General features: G+C 57.6%; 1 protein-coding gene across 2 annotated transcripts; it reads right to left on the bottom strand.

Annotated features, from left to right (window-relative positions):
- Positions 1–202: 202 nt before the first annotated feature.
- Positions 203–18,524, bottom strand: VEGFA (vascular endothelial growth factor A). Of its 2 annotated transcripts, XM_045057004.1 has the most exons (10): positions 18,514–18,524; positions 17,106–17,217; positions 15,494–16,270; positions 12,357–12,405; positions 8,974–9,170; positions 8,153–8,229; positions 7,800–7,826; positions 5,831–5,902; positions 4,575–4,706; positions 203–2,134 (listed from the first exon to the last, which is right to left on the bottom strand). In XM_045057004.1, exons 1-10 carry the CDS (start codon positions 18,522–18,524, stop codon positions 2,113–2,115), a joined length of 1,476 nt encoding a protein of 491 aa, XP_044912939.1. In that variant the 3' UTR covers positions 203–2,112. The 2 variants fall into 2 exon arrangements, with proteins under 2 accessions (XP_044912939.1, NP_001009854.1); NM_001009854.1 differs by lacking the exons at positions 5,831–5,902; positions 17,106–17,217; positions 18,514–18,524 and having other exon boundaries at positions 2,106–2,134; positions 15,494–15,561.
- Positions 18,525–22,076: the final 3,552 nt, after the last annotated feature.

Genomic DNA, 22,076 nt, shown 5'->3' with positions numbered 1-22,076 from the left:
CCCCAGGACCAGCTCAGCCAGAATGGAAGCACCCTGGCCCCCAGCACAACAAGATGGGCCACGCCATCACCTACCTACCTGGGACCCTTTTCCCAGACCTAAGACAAAATGCCACTTTCCCCAAGGGAGGAGGGAAAGGGGGCAGGAGGGAGTCCAGAACAAGGACCCAATGGAGAAGGAGAAACCAGGAGGAGCTTTGAGATCAGAATTAAATTCTTTAATACAAAATGCTTTTTTTAAGATATATCTGTATTTCTTTGTTGTTGTTTAAAAATAAATATGTACTACGGAATATCTCGAAAAACTGTACTAGAGACAAAGATGTGATGTTAATATCTTTTTCCCACAATTATTACGGATAAACAGTAGCACCAATAAATAAATGATAACAAATATTAAAATTAAAAAAGGAGAGAGATTTAGTATGTAGAATTCTCTATTTTTTCTTGTTTTGTTTTTACATATAAAAAACAGAATAGCCATGTCTATTTTATCAGAATCACATATATACATAAACATATATATATATATATATATATATACACAAAAACGCAAGTTGCCAAATATATATATAGTATGTAGATGTATATTGAAACCTTATTTCAAAGGAATGTGTGGTGGGGAACCAGGGAAAAGGGGAGGGCAGAGCTGAGTGTTAGCAAAATTAAATATCTGTTCAGGACAAGCTAGTGACTGTCCCCGATCAGGGAAAGAGAGATTGGAAACATGAATTTTATACACAAAGACCAGTACAAATAAGAGTGCAAGAGACAGCAAGAAGAGATACATCTCATAAATAGTTGAAATTAAATATTAACCAAGAATACTGAAAAAAACCCTACTCTTTAATTAAATTAACTGTTTTAATTTCTAATTAAAAAGGGGTATTAAATAAGTATCATATATAAAACACTTTCTCTTTTCTCTGCCTCCACGGTGGGCACGTGGATCCTGCCCTGTCTCTCTGTGCCGCGGGAAGGGTCGGGTCTGGGGACAGAGGAAGGTTAACCACTCACACACACACAGCCAGGTCTCCTGGGGGGGGGACAGAACTAGTGGTTTCAATGGTCTGAGGACATCAGGCCCTCCTGGGCTGCACCCGGGAAGGGCAGGAGGCCCTTCCCTTGGAGGACAAGCTGTCACCAGGCGGCCCTTCCTCCATCAATGTCTCTCTTCTCTTCGCCAAGACATCTGTCAGCAGCCTCCTGGGCATCTCAGAGCAAGTGAAGACGAGGTGAAGGCTGCCCAGTCTCCTGAATCTTGCAGGCAGTGCCCCTGGGGGCAAGATGCCCGTGCAGCATGTGGAGAGGATCCCCAAAGTACAGCAGTGTCCTGAGGCTCCCCAAACTCCTGGTCAGAGCCAGCGTCCTCGTCCCTGTACCTGTCGTCTGTCCATGTGACTCGGGGTAGAGGCTTAGGGCCAGGGCTGGGTTTGTCGGTGTTCCCAAAAGCAGGCCAAATTTGCCCCCATGCCCTGGCCATGCACGCTTCTGGGCAGGGGAGGGGACCCTGGCCTGCCCGAGAGGGACCAAAAGATCATGCCAGAGTCTCTCCTCCCATCCTCTTCCCTGTTGGGATCTGGGTGGGGACATTCTCCTCCCAACTCAAGTCCACAGCAGTCAAATACATCCAGTGAAGACACCAATAACATTAGCAATGTTAATTTAAAAAAAGAATATATATATTTTATATATATATAAAATATATATATTTATTTTTATATATATAATATATATATATATAAATGTATGTATGTGGGTGGGTGTGTCTACAGGAATCCCAGAAATAAAACTCTCTAATCTTCCGGGCTTGGTGATTTAGCAGCAAGAAAAATAAAATGGCGATCCAATTCCAAGAGGGACCGTGCTTGGTCACCTGCCCGGGAATGCTTCTGCCGGAGTCTCGGCCTCCGGACCCAAAGTGCTCTGCGCAGAGTCTCCTCTTCCTTCATTTCAGGTTTCTGGATTAAGGATTGTTCTGTTGACGATGATGGCGGTGTGGTGGTGGTCGTGGCGGCGGCGTGGTTTCTGTGTCAGTCGTTCTGTATCAGTCTTTCCTGGTGAGAGGTCTGGTTCCCGAAACCCTGAGGGAGGCTCCTTCTTCCAGCCCGGCTCACCGCCTGGGCTTGTCACATCTGCGGGAAGATGGGAAACAGAGGCCGGGGGTTAGGGCCAGGCGAGGGGACGCGGCGGTGAGGCAGGCAGCCTCCCCTTCCTGGGAGCCCGAGTCCCTGCAGCAGAGAGGAAGGTGAAAGCATCGTTCTGCCCGGAGGAGCCCAGCGTTGAGGGGAGAGCCAGCCCCTGCCCACGGAGGCCCCGCTGGAGCAGTAGCTACGTCCAGACTCCCATCTGCCCTCCAGAGCTTACAGTCTAGTCGAGACAAGACAAGGACGAGGGGACATTTCATCACAGGCAACAAATGAGCACGAACTAGAGAACAGTCCCCACTTGACATTTCAGAGCTAGTGGTGACCAAAGTTGGACCGAGTTAGTCAACAAAGAGTCCCCGCAGAAAGAGGGGCTTCAGCTCTGCCTCTATGGGGCTGGTTTGGACAACAGAGTGGGGAGAGGACCCCAAGCAAGGGATGGGGCTGCCCCCAGGAAAGTGAGGCTCCCACGGGAGCAGGAGCCAGAGAGGCGGGGAGGGACACATCTCCCATCACCACGCCCTCCCCTCCAGGCTCCGGCTGCAGGCCCCATCTTTCTTGAGCATGTTGGCAGCAGCAGGCCTCAGGTACCGGGGTGCCCCTCCTTTCCCATGTGCTGTGTAATTGATGGTGGGGGAGAGACGATCATCGACTGTGAAAGCTCCTGTCTAAGCAGAGGGGACGCCAAGAACTTTCTCGTCATGCCCCTGGCTCCTGGGCTGATTATCTTTTACCTTCTCTACTATGAGAGATCACAACTGGCCCTGCCCTTCTGAGAGCCTGGGAATGAGGATCCTAAGCCTCCAATTTGGGGTACTGAAGCTCCCCCTTACGGGGGAGGGCTCTAGAGGTTGGGGTGACTTCTGTCAGCCCCCAGGTCACTTCAGACACCCCATCCCAGACATCTCTCTGCAGAATCATCACCACAGAAATCCTAAAATGACAAGTCCCTTATCTACCCTGAGGCCCCTGGGGCATGTGGAGACCCCTCATCAGACCCTGGAGGTGGGCAGAGCCCAAGCCCAGCACTCATATACACTTCCTGTCTTCACCTACTACCAAGACAGACAGAAGTCTGCACAAACACCCCAGGGCCTCATCCCCAGCGCCCCCAGAACATCCACAAGCCACACGAACATGGGGGGGGGGGGGGCAAGCACCTTCTAAGAACTTTGATAATAGAACATCTGGACTAGCTGGGGGTACCCTGACCCTGCCCAGGAGTCCCCATAAGCCCCCCACTAGGTGAAGTTTACACTGGCCCAGAGGGCTCCCAGCCTTTGTGCCCAGGCCGGACTGGTACAAGCTCCCTTCAAGGCATCAAGATTGCCAGCCAAACTGTCAGGGCTCTGCGCTCCTGACCTTCCCCCCTGAACTCAGTCATATATTCACTTGCACACTTGCCACTTTCTAGGTCCTCACTGTGGTCAAAGGACAGTGGTACAGAGGCCTGGAGGGTTACACAGGTGAATAAAAGCCAGGCCCTGCCGTGAGGAGTTCACAATCTAATGTCAGGAAAGTGGGCACGCCAGGGCGCCTGGGTGGCTCAGTCGGTTAAAGCGTCCAACTTTGGCTCAGGTCATGATCTCATGGCTCACGAGTTCAAGCCCTGCCTCAGGCTCTGTGCTGACAGCTCGGAGCCTAGAGCCTGCTTCCGATTCTGCGTCTCCCTCTCTCTCTGCCCCTCCCCCGCTCGCACTCGCTGTTTCTGAGAAATAAATAAATAAACATAAAAAAAAAAAAAGGAAAGTGGGCACGTCCCACCCCCACCCCATCCTGGGGGCATCTGGAAATATGTGGGTTGTTTGAGGCTGTCACCATGACTACTGGAGTATTAAAGGTACCTAGTGTCCCCAAATGTTAAATATCTTAACCACCCTAAACCAACAGCCAGAGCCTGTGCTCTCTGGGACCCCAGTCTAGGAGGGACTCAGACCTGCCCCTATGAGAGACACCGAGTGGATGAGATGCCCAGCGGTGCGGACTCCAGAGGGTGGTGGCAAGGCCCCCGAGAGTGTTTGCACTTGGTAGACGGCAGCGTCCCCCGCACCAGGAAGGGCCCCCGATACTAGCAGCAAAGGTAGTACTAACGACATCAGGACCAACAGCCACCACAGGACACCTCAGGACCACAGGACACAACACTCAGCCTGCGTCCACACCATCACATTAAGCCACACCAGCCTGCCCCCTCAGGCAACCAGGGCCACCTCTGAACAGGCCCTCCCAGGCCAGGCCAGCACCTGCTGCCCACCACAGGGGCCTTGCGAGCAGAGAAGGCAGAGGTCAGTCACCAGGCAGGCAGCTAGAAGCCGAGCAAGCAGCTGGCCCCTCTCAGATGCGCCCGTGCGCACTCTCTCTCTCTTCCTTTCTCTCCCGGTCTCTGTGTGAAGCCCCTCTCTGACTCGCTCCCCCTCTGGGAACCAACCTGCAAGTACGTTCGTTTAACTCAAGCTGCCTCGCCTTGCAACGCGAGTCTGTGTTTTTGCAGGAACATTTACACGTCTGCGGATCTTGTACAAACAAATGCTTTCTCCGCTCTGAGCAAGGCCCACAGGGACTGCAAAAAGGCAAAAGGAAAGACATCTAAGCTAGAGCATCAGCAGAGAGAGAGAGAAAAAAAAAAAAAAAAAACCATGCAACACCCCCTAACAGTCTGCAGCTACGCCCCCACCCAGCTTGTTGGCCCCCATACCCTTCCATGCCCTGGAAGGATCCAAGTGCTGCAGCAGAAGACAGAGAGAGAGGCGGAAAGAGGCAGCACTGGCTAGGAAGCCTGCCTGCAGGAAGAGGCAGACATAGATGGGCAGAGAGTGCAAGGAGAGGGCCACCATAAGGGGACTGCTGTCCCCTGGGGACAAGTACAAGCCTTGAGCCACAGGGCCCCCAACAGCCACCACCCCAGAAGGAGCACACATTGACTCTCCACCTGCTGGCGACAGCAATCTGAGCCGCCTTCTCCCCGTGCAAGGACTCACGCCCAGGCCCCTCCACCAAAGGTGGGCCGAAGTGGCATATGTCGGCAGGCCAAGCCCGGAGGCAGCGCCCACGGCCAGGCCACTGGTGACCAAAGGGCGCACCACAGCCTCCGACCCAGAGGAAGAGCCTCCAAACCGACAGGGAGGTTTCTGTGGGTGCCGTGGGTTCGACCAGAATAGGGGGCTCCCCTCCAGAGGCCCCAAATCCACGAGAAGGGGCTGCCGTATGGTGCCTGACCCCACCCTCAGATGACAATACACTGCCTCACGTCATTCGCGCCCCTTCCTCGTGCCACGTCTGCCCTCCCCACCACCCTCAGCTTCCAGACAAGTGCAGAAGCCTGGAGCAGTGGAAACCAGTTGGGTGAGCAGGCACCAGTGCCTGGCACCCGTGCCAACGTGGGCCCGCCACCAGTGCCCAGTGGGTGAGAGAAAGGTGGTGCCCAGCCAAGCCGGTGTCCCCTCCTTGAATCCCCCAGGCCCGCTCTGCCCACCTGCCCACCCCGACCCCGGACCAGCACCACCACCACCAGGTCTAGCCACTGGTGCCAATTAGTGGAGCGAGAGTGAGAGAGAGACACTGGGGGGAGAGGAGGAGGAAAGCCGGGAGAGGAAGGCAGGGGCAGGGTTAGGGGGTCCTGCAGGCGGGACTTTGATTGGGGGCCAGGGAGGCTCCAGGCAATGAGACAGCGGAGGCACCACGTACACGCTCCAGGATTTATACCGGGATTTCTTGCGCTTTCTTTTTTGCCCCTTTCCCTTTCCTCGAACTGATTTTCTGGAAAATAAAAAAACAGAGACAGACAAAGAGAGAGCGAGGGGGAAGGGGAGAGGAAAAGAAGCAGTGAGGAGGGCACACTTCCCGGAACGAGGCATCGGGAGGCTAGGGGACTCCAGGAAAGAGCTTGCGCACGAACACGCACGCACAGGCTGGGGTAGCAGACACTCAATGGCTCCTTCTTCTCGTTTTGGCCACCCTAGGGTGGCCAACCCAGCCTCCGGCAATGCTTGGATGGGAAGCAGAGGCTGGGTGGAGGGCACAGGACCCACAGGCCTGCATGCTCCTGGCAGCTCCTGGCAGGGGACAAAGCTCCCTGGGCAGGATCTTTGTCCAGAACCCTGTGCAAGTGTGACCCTGAAGGTCGGGGACTGTAAAAGTTAGGCCAGAGTTTGGGGAGGGCAGAGACTTGATGCGATGGGAGCAGGGGTGGGGGGTGGCAGGCTGTGCTTCAGGCACCTGCCTTCATTTCCCAGTGCAACAGCAAAGGGGTCCCTCCAGGGGCCCCGCCTCTGCAAATCCCAGCGTGGGGGGGGGGGGGAGCTACATTGGGAGCTGGCACAAGACCAAGGGCGGCACATGAAAGGCGCCAGCCTGCCCAGCCATACCCTGGGCCGAGAGGCGGGGACGGGTGCCCTCAGAGCCCCAGGCAGGCGGTAGGGTGGGGTGGGAGTTAGGGAGGCATGGGAGGAGGAGCCTGGGCGTTACTTGGCAGGGAGTTCTCTCCCCAGCCTGTCAAAGCCTGCTACACCATCTCACCAGACTCTCTTCCGAGCCCAGGCGAGCCCCCCACTCTCCCTGTGGGCAAAGCAGGCATTTGGGAAACCGGCAAGGGGGGCAGGCTGAAGCCTGTCCCCCTCAAGGGAACCAGCACTCTCCACACCTGCCAGGCCAGAGGATGCCCAGAATGTCTGCCACATGGGGAAGCAATGAGGGGAAGGCACTGAGAAGAAGGGCCAGACTATTCCCTCCAGGAGAAAGCACTGGGAAAGGGGAAGGTCTACACACACACACACACAAACTCACTCTCTCTCGCTCTCTCTCTCTGAGCCTGCTCTCCCAAACCACTGCTCTGGTAGCCACAGCAATTCTGGAAGTTGGGGACTTAGGGAAGAGGTAAGGGGCTGGGGCCTAGGAGTTTCTATGTCCCTAGAGCTTTGGGGGCAGACAGGATGGTGAGGTGGGGGAGGGAAGGGCACAGGTGCTCTCTCTCATTCTCTTTCCCCGCAGGCCTGCCCCCTTGCCCGTTGCTCACCCAGTTTTGAAGCCTCACTGCCCCCAGACTATGCCCCCCTGCTCCATCCTGACCCAACCCTCCACACTGAGCAACTGGAAGCCTCAGAAAATGACCAACATTCAACTCACTTCTCCCTGGCCAGGAGGGCTGAGTGTCTCTGGCCTGCCTCACTGCTACAGGAGGGCATCACCAAGGAAACATCTCAGCCGGACCCAAGTCCAACTGCGCCACCACAGCAGCCGCCGTAAGAGGCCGTTTCCCCTGGCACACAAAAGGTCTCTCTGTCACCTACTCCCTCCCCCTGCGGTGGGTGATGGGAGACTAGAGCAAGCCAGGGACCCAGTGTCCACACTGCCCCCTGACACGCCAAAACTTCAAGTCCCGGCCAGGAATGGCCCGGAGACCTGGAATGCATTGTCTCTTCCAAAGGAAGCTCCAGGCTCCAGGCTGGGTTTTGTCCCTAATTCTAGAGACATAATCCTCGAGTCTGCTCAATCCCACTACTACCACCACAAGTCCTCAGGAGACCAACTCCCTGACCCAGTGAAGCCATCAGACCCCCCCCACACACCCCCCCCCCTCCGACAGAGGAAGCCAAGAACCCCAAACCAAGATAACGGGCCAAGGAGAGGGAGAGGAGCTAAAGTCATGGCTACTTACTTTTCTTTCGCTCTATCTTTCTTTGGTCTGCAGCGGGCAGAGAAAAAGAGAAGAACAAAACAGAGAAGGGTTGAGATGGTGATGAGACCAACAAGAAGAGTCACATACTACTATGACATATCAACGCAGTTTTAATCTCTTGACGCAAACTAACGCATTTAATCCTTCTAACGACGCTATGGGGTACCTAGCGTTATTATGCCCGTTTCCAGATGTAGACACGGAGGCACAGTGAGGTAAGATTAAAGTCGCCCAAGGTGCCACAGTGGGAAGGTGGACATGGGCCAACACGTGGCACGTGCTCAACCCCGCCGCCACGTGCTGAACGAATGAGCCCGTGACCCCATCCTCACCTGCATTCACATTTGCTATGCTGTAGGAAGCTCATCTCCCCTATGTGCTGGCCTTGATGAGGTTTGATCCGCATAATCTAGAGGGAAAGGAAGCAGATCACAGAGGTTAGTGACCCAGCCAGCCATACCCAGATGGGACACCCCATGGCTCTTGCCACTCAGCACCCAGGGGTTCTACAGAGCAGGGGTGGGGGACAGAGGTAGGAGGGACCAGGGGCTCCACCAGAAAGAGCCTCGGGCCCACCCCAACGTCCCCAACCCTGCTGATCTCAAGGAGCCCCTGTTCTTCTTGAGGGCAGACATGGCTGCACGGGTTGGCCAGGCTGGGAATTCAGGTCCTGGGTTCTCACCGGTCCCAATCCCTCCCCTCCTTTTATTTCCTCTAGGCTTTACCCTCATCCCTGGTAGCTACCCAAGAGCCACCCTCCCTGGGGTCTCAGAGCTCCCTCCCACCCTGTTCAAGCTGCGATGTGCCCTGTCGCTGCGAAGCACCAAACAACTGGCTTTTAAACCTCTCCATGGACCAGGCTCATCCAGCTTCCCAGATAGAGCCCCCAAAGAGGAAGGGCCCTCTTCCTCCAAGAGAGGAAGAGAAGGCCTCCTGTCACAGGCGTCAGCCCCTGTGGGACTGGGGAATGTAGGCATCTTTTTCTCCAAAGAAAGCAAGACTCCCCCACACGTCCCTGCGACGGACTCAGGGGCAGGAGCGGAGCAAGTCACGTCTGGCTCCTCCTCTCAAGAGCTGCCCAGCAAAGGGCCTGGGACCACCTGTTCCCCAAGTCTAACCCCCCCTCCCACCCCCACTCCCTGCCGATGCCCACCTGCATGGTGATGTTGAACTCCTCCGTGGGCACACACTCCAGGCCCTCGTCATTGCAACAGCCCCCGCATCGCATCAGGGGCACGCAGGATGGCTTGAAGATATACTCGATCTCATCAGGGTACTCCTGGAAGATGTCCACCAGGGTCTCGATGGGACGGCAGTAGCTGCGCTGGTAGACATCCATGAACTTCACCACTGCGTGGGATGGGGTGACACGTGAGCCCAGCAGGTCACACGAGAGATGGCCGGCTCCTAACTCCGCCCAGCTTGGGAAGGCCGCCCCTCAGAGTGCCTGTGAGAGGTACCCACTTTCGGGCCGGTCCTTCCAAAACTCTAACCTAAGTCCCTCCGGCTGTGGTTGGCATCCTTCCCTAAGCTTTCCACCATCAGCACTGATGAAGGCCTGGTTTTATTCCAAAGATCACACCAGGCTGTCAGGTTCTGCCAGAGATAACCGGCCACATGTGATCCCGCTGCCTCGCCATGACAGCCGAGCGCATTCTTGGGTCAGCCTCGATGCCAGGACATAGTTCGAGCACGAGTTTACTTGTTGAGGGGTGATCTAAGTTGCCCGTGAAAGGAGCAACAGCCAGCTTGGCAAACCTACTCCCCGTTTTCCTACGACCTCTGCCACACCACCCTCCACCCCAACAGCCAATTAATGAGCACTTATTATATGCTGAGCAAGGTGTGCAGTAGCCCATAGTTTTCATGGCCAACAACTCTCCCCGCACGACACCATCAGGTTCCAGTAGGAGGCCCATTTTACCAAGAGGGAACTGGAGGTTCAGAGAGGCTGAGTAACTCGCCCCAAGGCCACACTTCACTAAGTGTTAGAGTTCAAATCAGTTCTGCCATGGAAGCCTTCCCAAGGCAAGCGACATCGTGTGAAAACAGAGGGGAAGCACCGCAGGGGGCGCTGTGCCACCTGCCAGACCCCTCCCCAGACGCAGGCTGGGAAAGCAGTAAGCATCAGCACAGGGCCTGGGCCGGCCCGGGAATCAGCAGGTGGCAGTGGGTGGGCACACTGTGCAGGCCCTGCCAGCCACCGATAACCCCGCCCAAGAGGGCAAACTGCTTGCATCATGGAAAAAACGGTGCTGCCATTGCAGCTACGGAGCGTTTCTAGAAGCTGATCTGGAGGGAGAGAGCAGGGTAAAGACAGCTTCCCAGGCCGGCCGTGGAGCCTGGGGTGCACTGGAGCATGAAGGGGTAATTCTAGGCCACAGGGGCGGGGTCCTTGAGAATAGATGCAATCAGGACCTGGACTGAGGACTCCAAATTGTGGCCCAGACTGCCACTCTCCCTCTCTCCCTTTCTCTCTGACACACACACACACACGCACACACCACACAGTAATCCTGTCCCTGAAATGTATTTCCCCTGCACAGGAAGAAGGAGCAGCACCCAGGCCATGAAGTAGTCCAAGCTCAGGCCATGACTTGGTGTAACCTTGGGCCAGTTCCTCCCTCTCTGGGCCTCAGACTGCACATCTGTGTAAATGGGTTGGTGGGGGGGGGGGGGGGCATGTTTAAAGACACTGAGAGCGAGGCTGAAATGTGGGGTTTTGTCTTCCCTTTCCAGCCCTGTAAATAAGCATTCTTTCTCAGCCCAGGTAACAGTCTGGAACCTCACCAAGGCATGTGAAGGGCCACCCCCTAGCCTGCCTCTCCCAGAAACAAGCTGAGCCTCCTCCTCCCTCCAGAGGGTAGAGGGAGATGAGCCCCAGGGAGCAGGGTTGGGGGGCATATACACAATAGGTGGGTTGAAATTTGGGAGCTTGAGGGGAAGGCCACAGTTGTGACAACAGCAGGATAGTCCCTGGCCTTGCCTGAGATCTACTTCCCCTATGCAGACAACAGGCATAGAATTCTCTCCTCCACCCTCAGAGGGGTTAAGGCAAAGCACCTTCAAAAAGAATGAAGCCCAGGGATCTGAAGAAGCCCTTTTCTAATCCAAGTCTATATCGAAGATGACTGAAGAATTCTTGACCTGACACTGTGTTATGGCTGGGGACACAGGTGGCCAGGTCTGGGGCCCCACCCAAGACAGGAAAGCAGAAAGGTCTGGCCTGGGCCAGCTGAAGCTAAAAAGACACAGGCGAGGAATTCCTTGGAAAAGCTCCCTGGAATCCCTAAGGGCCGTGCGGCGGAGGAAGGTAGAGGGGAGAACCTCACCCAAACCCTTCACACCCCAGCCACTGCCTCTAAGGAAAACCGTCCCACTTCTGCACAGGCCATAAACATACGTCTACTCCAACATCAAGCTGTCTTGCTTTTCCTTATTTCTTGAAGACAATCTTTTCCCCAAGCAAACAAAGACCATTTGCTTGCCTCTCCCAGACCACAGAGACCACCGAGAGACCGATGGCGGGTAGGCACACACTGGGAGCCAGGAGCTGTGAGTGGCACAAGCTGTGGAGCGGCTGGGAAGCAAGGCCCCGGGCCAAGGAAAGAGCTCCTGAGGGAAGGAGGCAGAACCGGCTGGGCATCACCACCGGCCCAGGGAGTGCAAACACCGCCCCTGGCCACTACCCTGGGCCACGCTGGATTTGGGTCAGAAAACGCGCCCCAAGGAAGACCCCAGGGCCTTCTCTCCTGGGGGGGGGGGGGGAGCTGGGGGAGTGGCATCAGGCATTCCTCCCCCAGGCTGAAGCAGAGGCCGCATTCAGTGTTGGGGGAGAGCCAGGGCTTCCCTGGAGAAATGGGAGGGTCCCTGCTCCAAACCACAGAGGAACAAAAGGCAGGCGGACTCTAGTTGGGCAGGGGGCGGGGCACCTGGGAGCTACAGCCAGCCCTCTGCTGGCCCAGGAGGGAAGTTCACAGCACCTAAACCTATCCCACCCAGAGGGCAGAGGAGATTGTAGGGCCTTCTCTCCACCCGCTAAGGAATGCAGACTGTGGGGAGGGGTCCTACGAGGTGGGGCCCCCCTGCACCTCCAGCTCACGCACAGCTAGTTCGCCGGACAGCAAGGGTCACAGCCCCCTCCACAGAGGCCCCACAGGTGTGATGCAGCTGGGTTGGATGTGACAGAGAATACCCATCCTCCCCTGAGGGCAGGTGGGACAAGGGACACCTCCCTTGACACCGGGGATCTTTGAACACTGCCTTCCTGGTCTGTGCTCACGGCTGCCTCTCCAAGTAAAATTTTACTGGAAAGAGCAGAAGGAAAAGGCAACACGTCCTATTTGTAGCAGAGGCCTGACTAGGAAAGAGAGTCCTCCAGAACAAAGGGTTACTCTCATGGTGCTCCCCTCTTCCCTTCTTGATCCCCATCCCTGCACCCCTTCCTGCCCCCATAGCCCTGAAAGAAAGGAATTGGTCCTCCCCACCCATCCGCTGGGGAGACAGGTACCCCACCCAAGAGCCAGGGGGACTCACCTTCGTGGGGTTTGTGCTCTCCATCTGCCATGGGTGCAGCCTGGGACCACTGAGGACAAAACAAAGAGCAAAACACGGGCATGAGCAGGATGCAAAGGCCCAGCCACCTGCCCAGGCAGCAGCCTCTGGCTTCTCCAAGGCTGCTGGGTGGAACAAGGCACCTGCAGGGCTCCCCACAGCACAGAGCATCCCCTCCCCCCCTGCACTGCTCTAATTCTGAAGGAAGAAAGAAACTAAGCAGATATTGGGGGGTGGGAAACTAAAAATACAGGAGAAAAACACCCGAATGCTGTGCTGTCCAGGTCCCCGCCCCTTCCCCACATTACCTCCCTCCCAGCTCCCCCCCACTCCCCATCCCCCGCCCACACACACCCCTGGCCACAACGGTCCATTGCTGAGTTCATTTTCTCAGACCCCTGACTCCCTGGTCCAAAGCCACGATAAGTATTAAGGTCAAATAGGAGGACAAATTTGGACTGAGGCAGGAAGGAAAGACTGGGGGCAAGAAAAACAACATGGTGACCTTCTCTTGCTGACATGACAAATACCAGGGTGAGCTGGTGCTGGGGAGGGCGGGGGGGTGCAGAGGAACGAAGGGCGCCAACCACCCTCCCCCATCCAAACTCCTCCTTCCTCGGGAACATTCAGCAGATATCCTCAGGTATATTCAGCAAACCCACAGGTTGTCTAGATGGTAAAACCAGGGAGGAAACCCTGCAGGAGGGGAGAGCCCATTGCTCCCAGCACACAAATCTCCCCAGAGCCTGAACGTATCTCCAGAGCCCCAAGCCTCACACTCCCACCTCACTCTCTGGTTTCTTCTCCCTCCCAGACTGAGGGGGGTCTCAAGCCCCTCTCACCTGGCTGTGTACTCTCCTCAAAGGCAGCCAGGAAAGCCTTCTATGCCTTAGCCCTACCCAGCCCCTAGGGGGCCCCCTGCACCTCCTAGGCCCGAGGCTTCCCCTATCCTCCCCATCCCTCCCCACCCCCACGAGATCATTCCTCCCCTCCCCACAAGCTGTGAAGGTCAACAAGCCCAACCATGTGGACCTGACAGCTAGGAGCAGGCAAAGGCTTCTCCCAGCCCTTCAAGGAGGCCTTTGGTTCTCACCAGCTGGCCACCTCACTTGCCCTTCTTTGGGGGCAGATCCCCAGCAGCAGAACTGTACTCCGGCCCATGGAACTGCAGACCCCCCTGACAGAGTCTCACTGTCTGTCTGTCTGTCTGTCTGTCTCCTTCCCACACATCCCCAGGGCACCCCAGATCCCCCAGCCTTGTCCCTAGGGCCAAGGTCAGGTAACAGTTTCCAGGATCCCAGCTGGATAGACTTCCATTGCAGCTCTCCCTCAGGGACCCCCTGGAGTCTCCACTTTGCCCCTCACCCATCCCAACGATACCCTCTGGTTTCCTTCTGCCAACGTTCTCTCTATGTCCTCCGCTCCTCTTAGGCCCCAATGAGGAAAGGGGACAGAAACTTCTTCTTAACCCCCTCTAAGGCCAGGGGGCACGGGGAGGGGTGGCTCTAGGCAGGGAGAGGCCAGGTGCCCTTCTCTGGGGGCCTCTGAAGGTCACAGTGTGGCCAGGCTGCCATTCCTCCCCCTCCCCCCCCCCCTCCTTGGAGGCCTGGAGCCAAGGCCTTTGTGCCAGGGTCTGAGGAACTCAGGGTGGCAGCAGGGACCCCAGCCCATTTCCTTCCTTCTGCCTCTCTCCAAGGGGACTCTGGCTGAGGGAAGGTACAAGAGAAGAGCATAAAAGGACCCCTTCGGTGACTTTGAGAAGCAAGTTGGGTGGGCAAGTTTGGAGTTCCAAAAAACCACCTGCTCCTGCTCCAACACCCCCCATTTCACCAGGACAAAGTGTGCTTGCAAGGCTGGCAGGAGCTCCTTCCAAAGGTGCGGGGAAAGCTGGTCCCACACTATCCATATCACAGCAAAATTTAAGCCATTTTTCCAAAAAGTGTAAAGTGGAATAATGACACTATTTAATTCCTCCCTTAGCCCATCCCCATAAAAGCTAAAGGCACAGCTCGGAAGTGTGGGGGAGGGGAGCAAAGCAGACTGTCACCGAGTCCGGACTTTAGGTAGTCTGACAAAGCACCAGGGTGGGCCCTTGCACCCCGACCTCTGACAGTGATCATCCTTTCCCTGGCCTCTGGGGTCAGAGGCGGGTTACACGGGTCTTCTCATCAGAGGGTAGTGAAAAGTAGAAAGGTGGCAGGGGCTTCTCTCCACTTTAGGGAAGAAATGGGGAAGGGGTGTCAAGAAATTTCCTCCTAGCACAGGAGAGGGCTAGGGGCTGGGGACGGTGGGGGGGGGGGGTGATTCTCCAGATCCTCTGGCTAGGGATACCTCGAGAGGTCACCTTCCCGTGGAGGGCCGGCGGGGGGAGGGGCGCCGCTCGCCGCCCGGGGCTCCCCGCTCGGGCCGCCGAGGCTCCGGGAACACGCGGCCGGCCAGGCCCGGGCTGATGTAATCGGCTCCGCGCCGCGCGCGCCCGGCCGGGCGGGGGAGGGCGGGCACCGAGCGGGACGCGAGCGGGGACGGGCGGGGGTGCCTTGGCGCAGGTGGCCCGGCGGAGACCGGGGGTCCCCTCGGCAATCCACCCCGAAACTTTTCTCAAACTCGTGGCGAGGGCCGAAGAGATCGAGCTGCAGTGACAGCAAGCCCCCTCTCTCGCCCGCGCCCTGCCCCCTCCACGCTCTCAGCCCTCCCTCGGTCCAAGGTCTGGGCACCCCCCTGCCCGTTGGGCTCCGGCTCCCGCCCCCGCTGCCCGGACTTCCAGTTCGTCGGGGACCAGCGGCCAGGAGCAAACTTCAGCCGCCGGCGGCAGCGCAAGCCCAGCCCCCTCGGCCTCCTCCTCCGGCTCCCGCCCTCCGCTGGTCGGCCCAGATCGTACGTGCGGTGACTCTGGTGGGTGGGCAGGGCCCGCGTGGGCGGTGAGATTCTATCCTGGTGCCCTCCCACCTAGCGCGCGCCCCCTCCCCCTACACGTACGAGGATTGAGGGGGTAGCCGCGCGCCCGGTGCCCAAGGACCCTCGTGGGGTACGGAGCCCCCACGCGCGCGCTCGCACGCACGTCCCCAGCGGGGAGAGGCGCTCGAAGCGGCCCGCGACGCCTGGTGGGCACGGCCGCTTACCTTGGCATGGTGGAGGTAGAGCAGCAAGGCAAGGCTCCAATGCACCCAAGAGAGCAGAAAGTTCATGGTTTCGGAGGCCCGGCCGGGGCCGGCGCGGCTAGCGCTCCCTCTCCGGCTCGGGCTGCGGGGCGGCCCGCTCTCCTCGGCGCCTAGGCGGGCTCCTCTTCCTCCCGGAGCCGAGGCCCGGGCCAGGGCCTGGGTCGCGCGCGCGGCTGGGGCACTGTCTGCGCACACAGCCGCCTCACCCGTCCATGAGCCCGGCTTCCGAGCTCCGAGTCGCCACCGCGGCCCCCTCTCCTCTTCCTTCTCTTCTTCCTCCTCCCCCTCCTCCGACTGCGGCTCCTCCCGGCCCGGGCTAGCACTTCTCCCGGTTCCGCTCGGCTCGGCTGCCCCGGCGCGGACCACGGCTCCTCCGGAGCGAGAACAACCCAGAAGTTGGACGAAAAGTTTCACTGCAATGCCGCGAGCCCCGACCCCCTCCACCCCGCCTCCAGGCGCGGGCTCCGGCTCTTGCCCGCGGCTCGCCGCCGCGTCCACCCTCGGCCGCCGGCCGGGGAGGAGGTGGGCGCTGGGGCGGGGGGCGGTGTCTGTCTGTCTGTCCGTCAGCGCTGCTGGTCCGATGCAGGATCCCAAGGGGGAGGGCTCACGCCGCGCTCTGGCGGTCACCCCCAAAAGCAGGTCACTCACTTTGCCCCTGTCCCTGTCGTTGCTCGCTCGCCTGCGCGCGCTCTCTGACCCCGTCTCTCTCTCTTCCTCGACTTCTCTCTGGAGCTCTTGCTACCTCTTTCTTCTCTCTGCTGGTTTCCAAAATCCGAAGTGATTTGGAGAAGTAAAGGAGCAATCTCCCCAAACGGTCGGCCCGATTTAAGCGGGGAATGGGAAGCAAAAATAAATTAAAACGGGAAAAAATGTGGATATTTAAAATTGCTTACGAAAAAAAAGAGGAGGGTAAACCCTGGGTAAATGAATATCGAATTCCAGTGCGGAGACCTCTGGCTAGTGACCCCGCCGGTTCGTCCGCCTCGCCGCTGCGCCTCCCGACCCAGCGCCGCTGCCGCCGGCTCCACTCGCCCCCCGCGCCGCGGCCTCCTCGCAGCCCGGCTGCCCCAAGCCTCTGCGCTCCTCACCACTAGCGGCCGCTTAAAAATCAGACCCGGCTTGTCCCCGCCTGGACCCCGCCCTTGGAACGCCCTGGGGGCGGGGACAGGCCCAGTCTCGGCGCCTCTCCCGCTGCCCCGCGTGCCCCTCGGGCCTTCCCCTGGGACGTGTAGCAAAGCCTGCCCCCCTACCCGTAAAGGGGAAGCTCGACCCCCACCTAGGTTCACAGCCCGAAAATTACCCATCCGCCCCCCTTTGCCCAGACACACACACGCCCGCGTGGTATTGGGGGGAAGGGAACAGGAAAGTGAGGTTATGTGCGGACAGGGCTCGAGAGCTATTCCTTCTTTGCTGGGAATATTGGAGGGAGGGGCGTCGGGGCGGGCAGGGAGTCGGATAGGGACGGGAGGGGAGAAGGACATACAGATCTATTGGAATCCTGGGGTGACCCCTGGCCTTCTTCCCACTCCAGCACTCTCAGCCCGCCCCCCCACACACACACACACACACTCACACTGACACACGCGTCCTCACTCACACGCAGACGCTGCTCTCCCAAGTTCACCAGCTTCCCTGTGGTGGCCGAGCGCCCCCTAGTGACTACTGCCTGCACACCCCAGCTCTGACTTAAGAGGGAATGGGCTTCAGGAAGAGGGTGGAGGGACACTACCCCTGACTCCCTCGTTTCTGACCTCCCTAACAGAGGCGTGTTTGGGACTCGAATGGACCCGTGTGCAGCGAGCCCAATGCTGGGCACAGGAGACATGATGTACCCATGTGGACAATGTGCCCATCTGGAGACCTCATCTGGCCTGCTGACATCAGAGTGAGCTACAGCCAACAGACTGGGGTGACTGGGGTCCTTTGGGAAGTGTCCAGGGAGACTTTCCTGGGGAAAATTATTTGGCACTAAGTTTGTGGGGCTGAAAATGGGAAGCCGTGTGGTTCTGGGGTTAGTCAGTGGCCCAGAGGAAAGAGGACCTGTTGGAGCCCACGTATGCACTGTGGAGTCTGGCAGAGCCCAAAGGGAGAGGCAGCCGGGCAGACAGAAGCCCTTGTTCCTGCTCTCCCCCCCCAACCCCAGATGTTGCCAGGGAACTGAGGCCAGGGGGCTGGTGGGGGCGGATGGAGGCCAGGGCCTAAGTGATGATTCAAACCTACTCACCAACGCTAAGGAACGTCTGTAGGCCAGCTGCCCGGAGCTCCCACCAGGCTGGGGGCCAAGCCTTCTATCAGCCCCAGCCCAGGCTCTTAGCTCATCTTCTGAACAGAATTGGGGTTTCTCCTTGGTACCCCTAGACCCCCAGGGTCCCTTGCCTACTTCTCCCAGCTGGCAGCCCCTCTCCTCTTTCCCCCAGTCCCCCCCTTCCTTCAAAGCTCCCTTCTCCCCCAACTCCCCCGGTCTTCCCTGAGTGCTCCCGAGGCCCCCCACCCCACCCTTGCATATAGGAACCAGCCTGGAAAAATTCCTGGTTGGGCTTTGACCCAATAGCTCCCAGGTTCCCCCCAGGGAACAAAGAGGGGGTTCTGATACCTGAGGGAAGAGAGGGACCAACCAGTCTCATTATGAATCCAGATCAGTGCCAGGCCCAGGGCTGATGTAGCCTCTGTGAGTGCCGGGGCTGAGAACTGGACTGTGACGGCATCCCCCAAACTGACCAAACGATCCAGGGAGGTTACTCAGCCAACCCCCTGCCTCAGCACATGGTGCTAGGTTACCTTTTTAGTAGCCCAGTTCCACACGACTGGTGTCCTGATGCCCCTATGAGCAGAAGGGCTGCCCACCCCCATCCCATCCTACCCTTTCCATCATTCATGCCTCCAGTCCTGCCTGAACCACCTGGCAGGCTCCCCAGCACAGGGACGAGGTCTCTTTCCAGTTAGGAAATGTTTATTTGCTGGCTCAGGGCCCCCCTCCTTACCTAAGCTCCATGCTCCAAGCTCTGCATGGAAGATAGAAGCGAAGCCCTTAAACATCCTCCTTCCAACCTGGTCTACATCTAGTGCAGCCAGAGCACAAGATGTGTGGGGGCTTTGGCAGAGATCCCCTCCCTCACCCCTGCAGAGCAAAGGAGCAGGCAGAGCCCAGGACAGAGTCTCCCAGCAACACGAGCAGGGGCTCACCCTGGTCCCCTCCACGGCATCCTTCTCACCTCAGCCTTCCCTGGCCCCTCAGGGGCCAGAAGAAGGGGTCATAGTAAAAGACCCTGAATTTGAGAGGAGAATGGAGGGGTTCCAAGGTGGAGGTGGGTGTCATTGTCATAATAATCCCAGGGCTCTCCCCAAACTGACCCAAACATCCCCCTTGGTGGTATTCAGCAAGGTGTGTTTCAGCTACCTATGTGAGATTCCCTCTGTGGGCTTGGCCCAGGGAACCAAGGGAATGAGGGGGCCGAACTGCACCCTGACCTGAGGAGCTTTTGAGCAGGCTCCATTGGGGTGGGGAGGGGTCTCCCAGCCCCGCCCTTCATTTCAGAGACACAGCCTGGTGGTGACTCAGAGGAGGGTCAACTCTGGATGCTATCCCCCAGGGCGGTGTCACCAGCTTTCCCGACAATACGCTGTAATGATGTACGATACCCGGCCAGTGCCCACGTGAGCATCGCATTGAGAGCCCGACACACCCGGGTCGCCAAAAAAGGGGACGAAGCACACAGAATCAGGCATGCAAATCAACAATCGGTAGACCACATCCTGTCTCTCCAGCACCATCTCCTCTGACAGACTTAATCCCCCCAACATGCTCCCTCCGCAGGTCGCTGAAGGGCTGGGAGTCCCAGGACACACTGAACCCCCAGAGAATCCCAAGCACACAGAAGGACCCAAGGTCACCTAACAACATGGGGGGGGGGGGCGGTGAGGCACGGAGCAGAGAGCAGCCCAGACAGAGGTCGTGCTGGGTCCCCTCCAAGGGCATCCTCTGCCCCACTCAGAGGGCCCCACCTCAGGACCAGGGCAGTCTCAGCTTATGGCTCTGAGACAGTTCACAAGGAGCCAAAGAGGAAGGGGAAGGTGTTCCAGGTGAGGGGGAAGTGAGGAGAGGGGTGGGGGTGGGGGTAGAGAAGAGCGTGAAAGGTGGCCAGGAGCCAACAGTGGCCCCAGACAAAAGAAGTAGTGATGAGGCCCAAGGCACAATAGTTGTACTTTGTCCTAACGTCCTGTTACTCCGATGTTCAGGGAAGCTCTTGCCTCTGTGGGTGTGGGCGATTAACCTCCAAACCCTCGGATGAAGGGACAGAGCCCCTCCGAAGTGAGGAAACAGGGAGAGGAGAGAGTTGCTGATTCTTGCTGTTGCCCAAACATTTCTCCAGGTGGTTCCGCTGTGATGGAAGAAAGGTCTCCTCCCTCACACCATCCCCTGACTCCCAGACACCCAACCGGACACAGCTCGGATCCACTGGAAGGGCAGGAATACCAACGTGTTGGATTGAAGGAGAGAGAATTGGAGTGGTTCCCTTCAATTCCCTCTCTCCGTTGGTAAGTCAATCTCTCCGTCTCTGTCTCTTTCTCCCCCCACCCCTCTCCTCTCTCTATCACTAGGTCTTTCTCTCCCACTATGTCTTGGCAACAAACCAATGGAAAGACAAAGCAAAAGCAAGGAAGAAGGGCCCCTTTCTCTCCCAACTTCGCGCCCCAATCTGGAGCTGGAGGTTTGACGTGGGGTCATGATAGGCAAAGATGCTGACTGGTAGCGAGATTGGAGTGGAGAAAGCCCAAGAGGGTAACTCCCCCAGAGAAGTCAGTCTGAAAAAGGGGAGGGAAGAGGGATGGCGAGCAAGCAGGAGAAGGGGCAGAGGCGCGGGGCAGGGTCACCAGCGGGGGGGGAGCACGCCGGCCCACGCCAGTCCTCGTCCCTATCAGCCAAGTCTATGCCTGTCCTTTACAGGCCTCAGTTTCACAGCCCCTGGATGGCTTCTCCCTGCCAGCCCCAGACATGTTCACTTCCTGACACCCAGTCTTTGCTACCCCTCAAAATCTGGCCCCCATCCTGCCCATTGCAGCTCCTGTTCATACACCCCCACTCAGTCTTGGAGGGGGCCCCTCTGCTGGGAAGAGTGGTGGCAAGAGGTGGCCACTAAGGTCCTAAAGCTGTACTCTCCCTTGAGACCTGGGCCCTGCCTGGGAGCGGAGCCTTGTCCCATCGTGGCTCTTTCCCAAGGCCGACCAGGCATCAGACACCGTGCTGACTATAGGAGATACAGGGACACCGTAGTAGGCAGTGGAAAGTGCAGGGCCTTTGGATCCAAATGGACACAAGTGGCACTCCTGGCTGCCATTCTTTAGCTCAGTGACCTCGGGCGAGTTACTCAGCCTCTCTGACCCCTTGTCTGTAAGACAGGAGTGCAAATGCCTGCCTTGGAGAGTCGCTGTATGCGGACAGGTATCCACACAGCTGCACTGGCAGGTGGATTAGGAAAGAGGCCCTAAGAGAGAGGCACAAGGTGCTATGAAGGCAGAGTTGGCTGGGCCCTGGGGCTACAACAATGTGGAAGGGGCTTTCTGTCTGGAAGAACCACAGGGTAAACTGAAAATAAAACCTCTCTGAGGGGGCCACTGTAACTGCTGGGAGTAGGAGAAGGCTTCCTGGAGGAGGGGACACTTGAGTGTAGATAGAAGAGCAGAGTTTGGCCCGCTGAGTGGACAGGGATAAAGAGCAGGCAGGGGAAGTGAGGTCTGGAGGATTCTGATGGCTCACAAGGCTCTCCCAGTACTCCTCTGGGGGTGATAGAGACTTTGAGGCTAGGTAGGGCAGGGGATTAGGGCTTCTTCAGAAACATTCCCAGCCAAAGCCCACAGGGACAATGCAGCTCCCTCAGGGGGTGAGCCCCACACTGATTTCCCCGCCCTCTGGGACAGGATGTCTCTGCCAGAGAATTTAAACAAACAAGGAGACACTAGAGGTAGGTCCAGCTTGCACATTTAGCACTGTTGTTGTTTGCCCAGGAGTGAGAGGAAGAGGGCAGAGGACACCAGCCCATGACAAGCACAGGGCCACTCAGCTGGGGCAGGGCACAAAGCAGAAAGAGGTTTTCTCCAGCTTTGTCCCCTCCCTACCCCCCAACAGGTGCCCAGAGGTCTCCTGTCTGCCTGTCACAGACATGCAGAGACCTGGAAACAGCACCAGGAGAAGTCAAGTCTGCTGCATGCCGTGTGACCTTGGCCAAGTCAGTCCCTTTTTGGACCTCAAGATCCTCCTAGGTAAAAGCATGAGGTTATACTCCCTAAGCTTTAAGGCTCTGTTACAGCTCCATCAAACGCTCCAACTGAGATCACTTATATAAAATGTCACATCTTCCAGGGGGCTGTGTATTTTGAAAGGCTCCCCTTGGAGAGGACAATGCTTAATTCAAAGATGGGTGAAATCTGGGGCACAGTACCAAGTGGTGGAGAGGAGATGTGGTTCCAGGGAACGTCTCCAATCCCAGCAGGTAGGGAACTGCTTCCTCTCCTACCTGGGACACTAGAATCTCTGTCCTTTTTGAAA

The sequence above is a fragment of the Felis catus genome, chromosome B2, assembly GCF_018350175.1.
Source record: "Felis catus isolate Fca126 chromosome B2, F.catus_Fca126_mat1.0, whole genome shotgun sequence".
Classification (NCBI taxonomy): Eukaryota; Metazoa; Chordata; class Mammalia; order Carnivora; family Felidae; genus Felis; species Felis catus.
This window is presented reverse-complemented; position numbering and strand designations above follow the sequence as displayed.